The 9,518-nt window shown below is 41.0% G+C and overlaps 2 protein-coding genes across 3 annotated transcripts in view; both read right to left on the bottom strand.

Moving 5' to 3' along the window:
* Positions 1-1,853: 1,853 nt before the first annotated feature.
* h2ax (H2A.X variant histone) lies at positions 1,854-2,518 on the bottom strand. The gene has a single exon (XM_010776625.1). The coding sequence runs from the start codon at positions 2,410-2,412 to the stop codon at positions 1,984-1,986; it is 429 nt and encodes a 142-aa protein (XP_010774927.1). The 5' UTR covers positions 2,413-2,518; the 3' UTR covers positions 1,854-1,983.
* A 530-nt stretch (positions 2,519-3,048) lies between these two features.
* Positions 3,049-9,518, bottom strand: part of c2cd2l (c2cd2 like) — a 22,449-nt gene continuing 15,979 nt past the window's right edge. The window contains exons 6-15 of one of the 2 annotated variants that reach the window (XM_010776623.1): positions 8,699-8,812; positions 8,480-8,579; positions 8,267-8,399; positions 7,689-7,753; positions 7,321-7,442; positions 6,739-6,910; positions 6,544-6,636; positions 6,076-6,209; positions 5,362-5,575; positions 3,049-4,823 (exon numbers count right to left, since the gene is read on the bottom strand). In XM_010776623.1, coding sequence (XP_010774925.1) covers positions 4,579-4,823; positions 5,362-5,575; positions 6,076-6,209; positions 6,544-6,636; positions 6,739-6,910; positions 7,321-7,442; positions 7,689-7,753; positions 8,267-8,399; positions 8,480-8,579; positions 8,699-8,812 — 1,392 coding nt within the window. In that variant the 3' untranslated portion in view covers positions 3,049-4,578. The remainder of the gene's footprint in view (positions 4,824-5,361; positions 5,576-6,075; positions 6,210-6,543; positions 6,637-6,738; positions 6,911-7,320; positions 7,443-7,688; positions 7,754-8,266; positions 8,400-8,479; positions 8,580-8,698; positions 8,813-9,518) is intronic. The other variant, XM_010776624.1, reaches the window with a different exon arrangement.

Raw genomic sequence — 9,518 nt, 5'->3', positions numbered from 1 at the left:
TGTTAGCAACCAAATCCCACACGCAGAAAGTGTGACTGCTAAGAGGAGTAATGGATCCTAAAGATGGTCAAACACTTCACTATTTTATGTCGAGCAGAGAACATCCGCACACATGTTGAATATCTGTTGGAAAAATAAGCGCAGTGAGCTGTCTTCAATTGTTATTAAATGGAAACACACATGGGCATTGACACATCACATATCAGAGATTTTCGGGCATGAAACTGTTGACCCCTGGTGGCAAAGCCAGTGCAGTTCACCCCCAACATTATTGTTCTGACATGTCTGATTGGATTAACTGTCTCAGTGTCTGTGCAACTCTTGGATATATTGGTAGTCCAATCACTGTGCTGCATTTGAACAATGTTACAGAAGTATTACTTTTATTTTGATCTGCTTTGTTGACAGTTGGGAGTTTTTTCTCTTTTGGGGTTTACCCCTATCCTGGTCAAATGTAACCACATCTCCACTGGACAAATATTGTAAACCTAAAGCCTTCTACAACACAAATGTACATGGAGCTAACAATTAAGGTTTTATAATGTATATTGGTATTGTATGAATTTCTTAATTAACAACATGATGTACTTGAACTTTATCCAAATGCTTCTTTGAGCCCTTTTTCTCATACAGAACTGTTATTGCTTGAATTCGGATTTATTTCTCAATTTCTATCCCGAGGTTTGTATTTAGGACTATACAGGGTAAATGAATGTGTTAAATCGTGGGAGCCAACAGTAAATGTGTTATAAGGAATATATAAATTGGTAATGTATGGTTTTTATGTATTTTAACTTGATCTAAATGCTTCTTTCGCCTTTCTAATACAGAACTGCTCTTGCTTAAATTCTGATTTATTGAACAATTTCTAACCCAAAGTTTGGATTTAGGATTATATGGGTTAAAATAACTATGCCACATGTACTTTATCAGATGTCACTGTGCTCCTGCTTGTAAACTGTCTGTGGATGTTTGCATCTTCAGTTGTAAATAAGGAAACACCTGGAGCTGCAAGCCGAACGAGCCGTTACTGCTTTATGCAGAAGTTTACCGCACAGATGCACAAGCTGCAGCACGACATATTTAGCTGAGGACATCTGTTTGAGCAAACAAAGTCAGGGAAGAGAAAGTGCCCAAATTCTAAAAGTTAAATGTAGCTTTTTAACATACCTGCAGTGGTCAGCTTGAGTACTCCCAGCTACAGCTAATATATATATACACAGCTGTGTTCTTATTTATTTCTGGCTAAATATCAGCATAAATAACCACAGAAACTATGGTTTAGTGTTTGACACTATGAATAAATGTAAGATACGTGTTTTTAAGTGTACACATTATGGGAATCATGGATTACTCTATGACTTAGACTATTTACTATGCTTTTAGCAAATAATAAATTTGACCTGCAGTTTAATGCACTGCAGGGTTGGTTCATTTTATTGCAGTTCAACTTAAAACTGAGGATATTAAAATCAGACTTCCACAAAAGGTTCAGTCATGCTGGAATCAACCAGATGAACAGCACGCTGCAGCTTGTGTAGCAGCTTCCGATAACGTTGCAACCCTTGATAGTGCATTTTAGTAATTCCTAAAAATAGTTAAGTTTATTCCTCAACATGTGAATGTCCTGCTGAATAAGCACTATTGTTTAGAAAACTAGGTGGTTACTGTAAGCCTTGGGGTTGAAAGATGAACACTAGAAATCAGTAACTTTGATGATGTGGACTGATGATGTGGACACTGTAAGGATAGCTAGTGTTACATTAAGTCAACGGCTAACTTTCTCTCACATAATTAGCAAACAGTTAGCATGAAACATTAGTTAGCCTAACGTTGAACCACAACAGTGCCAATTACTTTAACAAAACAATTCTTTATTAAATAAAATGAGAAAAGGTAAACATTTCAGGAACAATCGCTCTCTGGGTGAGAAGTGGGTGGCCCTTAAAAGGGCCTTTGGGGTAATAGTTATTAGCCAGAAAGCTAATACTCTTGGGACTGGGATGAGGCCTTCTTTCCCGCCTTGCCGGAGCTCGCGGCAGCTTGGCTGGTCTTCTTGGGGAGCAGGACGGCCTGGATGTTGGGCAGGACGCCGCCCTGTGCGATGGTCACTCCGCCGAGCAGCTTGTTAAGCTCCTCGTCGTTGCGGACAGCCAGCTGGAGGTGACGAGGGATGATGCGGCTCTTCTTGTTGTCTCTAGCGGCGTTGCCAGCCAGCTCCAGGATCTCGGCGGTGAGGTACTCCAGCACGGCGGCCAGGTACACGGGGGCTCCGGCGCCGACTCGCTCAGCGTAGTTTCCCTTGCGGAGGAGTCGGTGGACACGGCCTACTGGAAACTGCAGACCGGCACGGGAGCTTCGTGTCTTAGCCTTAGCACGGGCCTTTCCTCCGGTTTTCCCTCTTCCAGACATTGTTGTGTTTATCCTCGGCAAGGTAAAACTGCAATCGTAGTCGTACGTTGATGTGGAAGATAATCGCACAACCTGGATATAAACCCCAAGCTTGGTCCCGCCTTAGGACGTGATTGGCTCTTGGAATAAACATAGTCAAGTATGATTGGCTTTGAGAGATCACAAGGGACCGGAAGTCACTGACGATTGGCGTATCTTCTCTGAAGTCAACAAATCACCATGGGCCTTGTAGTTGAAGCTAAAGTGATTGGCTGTTGTTTTCCCTGCTTGATGTGAGTGGGTCCTGTTGAAAAGAGGCGTATAATAAAGACCAATCGGGTGTCTTCCCTCCAGCTTTAAGTTTTTTGGCGCTTTAATGAATGCTGCAGTAAAAGTAAAGCAAATCGTTTTCATGAACTTTGGTGGCATGAGAAAATTGAACACCTGAAAAGAGTCAAAAACTCATACAGTCATGGGCAGATCTAAAATCAGTAGGTACTTGTTATGACATTGTAGGCTATTTTTGTATTTAAAGTAACTCTACACAACTACATTTTGTAAACTATTTACACTTACACCAGAAAACAAATAACTTTAACATTACAAAAGTATTTGGCACCTCCTGAAAAATAAAATAAATATTCAGTAGACATTTAGTGAAGCTTCAAAAATAATTTATTTGCAATAAATTAAACATTTCAAATATAACATCAGAAATCATACATATCTTAGATTTTGCAGCTGCTTCATGTTAAACATTCCAGCCATATTTATATAATGTGCCTTCAGACAATAAAATTGCTTTGTTCGTTTATTCAGTGTCTTGAATTGTTGTTTTGTAAAGTACACGATCAGTTTGACAGCAGTAGCTTCACCTATGTGATCCCCTTTTCATATCTATTATTTTATTAGTGCAAATAACCCTGATTTGGTTGCTCTGAAGTCCCAAAATTAATGCAGTCAGTTGAATTGTTATCAGAAAAATATATGGCCAAAAAAACATGTACATTTTTACATGCTGGTTGGGGTTATGTTTTCCTTTAGGTGTAGGTTTACTAATGTCTAGTTGCTAGAAGTCTTCTAGCCCTGAGTATGTCCTCTCTACCTATCCGCTTGTCGTGAAATCACATCCATCTTTTTAAAACCTTTCCAAAGACCTTTTCTTAGTCTAAAGTCTGTTGCGTGTTTTTCACTCATTTGAGACTGACCTTTATTTAAAATGAATCACTCCGATAATGCTCCTGAATATATAATACAGAATGTGTTGCTATGATTACTTAACCTATGTGAGGAATTTTGCACAATATACAGTATGCAGTCTTACTGCAAATTATTGACCATTATTGCTATAATGAAATGTCCACATCAACTGAATTCACTATGATATACTCGTATATTTTACTTAATCGGAGTTAAGAGTAGCCGCAAGGAGAGAAATACCTGAACATATATTATTTACTGACAGAATTTATATCAAACTTATTGCCCTGCTTGAGTCTGCTCGAGAACCTTGCTAGTTGAAGTTTCACAAGCAAACGGAAAAGCATTATATGTTTTATGTTCCACAGAAAGTACCTTTATAAAAGAAAAGTACAATAAAAGGATATTTTCTTATCAGATACAACATTGAACAACCTTTTAAAACCAATGTGAAAGCAATTAAGAATTGACTTACTAGATTATGACCGATTTATTTTTATTTTACTGAAACTATGGGCTTAAATCAACACAGAAATGGCTTTATTTTACAGTGTGAAGAAACTACGATGACTTTTCATTTTTTGGGGGGTAAAATAAATAGCACTTGTTTCACGAGAACCACATAATGAATGACTGTTATACATCCAGGGAATTGTACACGTGCTGATAGAAAAAACGGTCTCAAGTGCAATCAAATGCATCATACTGGCTTTTTTTTATATCAATAAATAGCTTAGAGCATTTTCAGCATTGGTCACAATCAAACACTCACATTTCATCGTGACTTCTCCTCATCAAGCAGCAGATTTCTCCTCAAAAGAAAAAGAATCACATTTAAACCTCAGTGGTGTGAATAACCATGCCTTCTGTCCCGAAGGTGCAATCATTTATCTCCACAGGAAAGTCCTCCCAGAGGTATCCTCCTTTCAAGACGTCCAGGTGCCGACCCACCAGGGGTGTTCAGTCCGTCCAAAAACAGGTTGATGATCAGTTATCCAGTGAGCTCGCCCCTCCATTGGTATCTTTGCCTTTTGATTTGCCCGATGAGCGGAAAGAGAAGCGTTTTATCAGACGCCGAGAGAAGCTGCCAGACTTTTTCCGGTTGATAGTTGCAGCGGCAGCAAAGTTATTGCCCATGTTGGAGATGTCTTCGTGGGATTGGCTGAGGCTGGACTCCTTCTCCCGATGTCTTCTGCGGAACAACAGCTTCGTCCCACTTTGGAGAAAGCCCACTAAAGGAAGCAGACAGATTTGTCAATGTATTTAATCCTCAGTTACAACATTCGGGCTATAGAGAAAAACGCTAACCAATCACATAACTACTGGTTTAATAAATTAATGTAAATGAGCTCTGATAATTCAATTGAGCACAGATCCACTTAATACCACGTGGGTCTGGCTGTGTTCATTCTGCAGCACAGCATCCAGGGGGCAGCAGAGAGTGTGTCATGCTATATTGCCTTTCAATCTGTCATAGCACAAATTAAGTTTTTATGTGATGCTGGGTTAAAATCGATTTGTAATATGTAATAAACTAGTATTGAGGGAAGAAAAATACATGGAGAGAAATAGTCTAAATCTATTGAAATGAGGCTCTAATGACGAGAAATGTGGCAACATGCAATCATGACAGGTGCAAAAACCTAATTAGAATAGCTAAAACATGCGTCTACACTTATTAGAAGGCATTAATGAACAATATTGGTAGAAACTGGTTCTCTAATGTTTTCAGTGCGCAGACCAAGCAGCAGACTATGACCCCCGTGTTACCTTTATGGTCCTTGAGGCTGCAGGTCTCCAAGGCCCCAGCCGAACCAGTATCCGACTCCACATCGTCCACAGAGGGGCGCTCCGACACATCAGAAGGTGTGGTCTCATCGGTCTCCTGGTTTTGCCCCGCCCCGTAATGGTTGCCATGCATCGCTGCGTCCATGGCTGCAGCGTAGCCGCTCGATAACGCTGAGTCATCTTCTGAGAGGGGAACCTGCCGAGGGTTGGATATTGACTCAGATTATGCCCTTTTAGAAATGTGAGCATAAATAATGAATGGATGATAGGAGTGAGGGATGTGTGTAACTGATTGTTGGACCTGGAACACTGCTTATTATGAATACTTGAAATATATCACGGACACTTAAAATCGTGACACATACCAGTGAATTTTGTGTGAAGGATAGCCTCTTTTCTGCAGTCTTTCAGGCAAAACAAATCAGGTCAGAGGACTCTAATTCCCCTATAATGTGGGGCTATGGGCTAAATTTAGATCAAACTCATTTTGCCTGGCTCCATGTCATTCCTTAAAGGTAGGTTTCGCAAACTTTGTCAATGACTCATTTACTGAAGAGAAGTTAGGTAAATCATCTACAAACAATACCATGTTGATATATGTTCACAAAATAGCTCTAAAAGAAAGAAACTGTCTTGTTTTTATTTTTGGCACTTATTCAACAACCACTACATTTGACACAGTCTCCATCCTCTGACCTTTGACACGCCTGAGATGATCAGCGTGCTCCTCCTCGTTGGCGTCTTCCGTGCTACTTTGCCGGCGGACTCTGTCAGCTGCCGGATGGCCGTCTCTGCAACAGGATCCAGGCCATTAGACAGGCGGCTGCTCTCTGAGCAACAAGAGCACACACATGTAAATCAGCACTATACTAGTACAAAGGCGAAATAGAGGTTCTCACAAAAGGGGGAGCATTATTACAATGAATTTTGTTCCGTTTTTGTGTCTAAGAAAATTCAAATATGTAAGTAAATGATCAAACATTGTCTTCTATGTCTGTCAGACATTTCTGCAAGTCCTTTTTCTGTGAAACCACATTAAGGTTTTGATCAGGAGAGAAGTGTGCTGTGAAGTGCATTCCTGTCATCTCCTGTTACGCTGCAGCCTGCTGCCTATCCTACTTTGCATTGTTATGTAAAACCGTGTCAGTCCTTTCTCAAACTCACTGCTGAGGTTGGGGCTGGGGCTGCCGTCTGTCAGGATGGTGGCTTTCTTCTCCGTCACCTCCACCTTAGACGGCGAGCGCAAAGGGGATTCACCTGAAATCACAACCATGTTATCTCAATTGTTTTCTCTACATTATGTATAGCTTCTCGTACAACCATCCCAGCACAATGCTATAGATTACTCTGTTTATCTACCTGGACTGCGGTCCAGTTTGAGTCGCGACTGGATGGTGGTGACCGTGGTTACGATGGTTCCATCCGGCATGATGGTTCGGTCCACGTCGACTTTCTTACTCGGGGTGAGGGAGGAACCAAGTGGCAAAGCATTGTGGGGGCTGCGTGGCTCTTCTGTTTCCACATAAACCAGCTAGAGGAGGGAGAAAAATTGATTTTGCTAATGAAGTGTAAAGTGTGGATGGGATTTAAATAGAAATCTGGACCTGCAGGGGACATTTTAGACGAGTAATCAGTTCAGGTATAACAGGTTGTAGGAGGACAACAGAAATGTTATCGTGCAGAGAAGAAGCAGACGTTTTGTTATCTTTGAAGAAATATGTAAATGTCAAGTTGAACGGGAAAAATGCCAGAAGAGATGTGAGACAATGGACTTTGTATCAGCTGTTATACAACACTGCCTCTCCCTTTGTGTTGAAGCTCTGTTTCATCCCAGCTCGCTTGTTGTTAGATAATAAAAGTGTGATGTAACTGTGCACTTCAAAAGCTGGAGATCGGCTTTGAAAGAGTTTTGACAGAAATGAGCTGCATCTTGTCCCTCACCTCTGCTGTGATGGTGGCGTGTGGAGCCAAGCCATGTCCGGGGCTGATGGACAGCGTGTGTTGTCCGGTGGGAGCTTTACACCGGAGGTCCAGAGGGATGGAGGCGTGGCCGGGCAGGAACTCTATCCAGATTTAAAACAAAACAACGTTTATTTGCACAAACAACATGAAAACCGTTTTTTTCACTGTAGTTCTGGAGACACAATGGGAGAGTATCCTGGCATTTAGAAAAACCGCTTACAGTTACAGTAAAGCCTGCCAACATTGCATTTCAGGCCTCATCGATTTTGCTTTAGCAGTTAAACATTCCTGCTGATCAGGTTCCTGAGCAGCAGCCAACACTAAATTGCTATCGTGCAATGCCTTACGTTCCCTTTTGCCGTTCCGCTCCAGGAGTCTGACTCTCAGCTCTTTGGTCTCCAGACCCACCTCCCTTAGACACACAGGGAACAACTGTGTTAGATCTCAAGGGAAAGCTGACTGTGCACAAATGAATTCATTTGGAAAATGTAAAAAATCTATAACGAAAACATTTGTATCCATTTACAAGTAACAGTCATATTATGTATTAAACGTATTGATAAAGCGAGTATTCCTCATCATGTGTGGGTGTAGTTTGGTCATATTTGATTGACAGTAAAGCAATCAAATTCTTATTCAGATTTTCCTCAACCTTGTTTTCTGCACATTTATGTATTTTGTTTATTTGACAGGGACGTTGCAAATTAATCGACATTTCTGTGCCACGTTAGATAAGAGGTTGCTTCTCATCTGTAGTCCCTGTCACATAATAAAGCATATCCCCTCATTCAAATTAGCATGAAAATCAGAGAGATAAAAAATAATTAGAACAACATCTCTCGTGCAACATAAACAAAAGTGTTCTGGCCGATTGATAGGATACACGTTTAGGGATTTCGATGTTCGATCACAGCAGCCATCTTACAGAGCGATTTCTTCACTCCACTCCAGCGGGGCGTTGGAGTTTCCGGGTGCGGACAGGAAGCGGGTGGTCCTCTCTGTGGACGGGGGGTCCAGGCTCAGGACACAGCATAGCTCCCCTGATCTGGACCACTGACCTGCGTGCACACAGCGAGACAGTGAGCAATCTGCAGGAGGCCGGGCGGGAAGGATCTAACGCTGAGGGAAAATATCTGACCTTTACTTAAGGTCGCCGTGAGCTGCCGGAGCAAGAGCCGTCTCACTACGACACTCTGGGGTACAGAGTTCAATCCCACTGATGGATGGTCCATGGGGGCCTGGGAGCGTGAGTAAAAAAGGTACAAAATCTATCACACAGCATCGAGTCATGGCAATTTATTTATTGTTTGTGTTTGTCTTACTGCTCCAAAGGAAGCAAAAGAGACATATTTCTCACCGAAGGACTGGACACACAGGCTTTCAGGTTGAGAACCATGGCAGGCTGAGCGCTGAACAGCGTGTCCTCGATCAGTCCTTTAATCGTGTCCAGGTCCGCCCGGCCCTCCGTGCCCTGACACAAACAACAAACAGCTGATTAGTATTTGTCAACAAACTCATGTATGGACTAAACTTTTTTATACATTTCTTGCCTGATACTATCTTACGTTATCCAGTAGGAACAAATAGAACAGTGCTGTTTATTGTTGCATAATAAAAAAAATGCATTTTTTTTAATTTATCTAACCAATCCCCATTTTCAATACCAATGCTGGCTTGGATACGTATTGTAAACCAGTGGTTCCCAACCTGGGGGGCGCGTCATGATTTGAGGCCAAATATCATATTTAACAGTAAGTATTTTTTTTTTTCCTTTTACATATAATTGTAAAGCAATACATGATTGTCACTAAAAGCCTTGTCTCTACATTACAATAAAATATTAAAAATAATTGATTAATTAATTTGAATAAGAATTCAAGTTAGTAGCTATTAAAGGCATAAAAAGACAGAAATGTATAATTCTTTCTTTAATAGAAATGTTTCTTCTGCCCGTAAAGTGTCCAAACCAGGCATTTTCTGGATAAGCCCATTTTTAAAACATAGTCATTGTCCATGCCAGTTTCAGTTGGATTATTTGTCACAGTTGCTCCGATCAGATAGGTCTCCTCCATTTTGTAGTTTATTTAGGACTTTTGAATCCACATAAACACATCGGCAAATTCCGGCTTACTTTGAGCATGTGTTTTAAACAGTTTAATCCCTTTGTGAATTGTTTC

This window comes from Notothenia coriiceps, unplaced genomic scaffold (genome assembly GCF_000735185.1).
Source record: "Notothenia coriiceps isolate Sejong01 unplaced genomic scaffold, NC01 NC01_scaffold00017075, whole genome shotgun sequence".
NCBI lineage: Eukaryota > Metazoa > Chordata > Actinopteri > Perciformes > Nototheniidae > Notothenia > Notothenia coriiceps.
The sequence above is the reverse complement of the archived record's forward strand: the minus strand, read 5'-3'. Positions and strand labels throughout refer to the sequence as shown.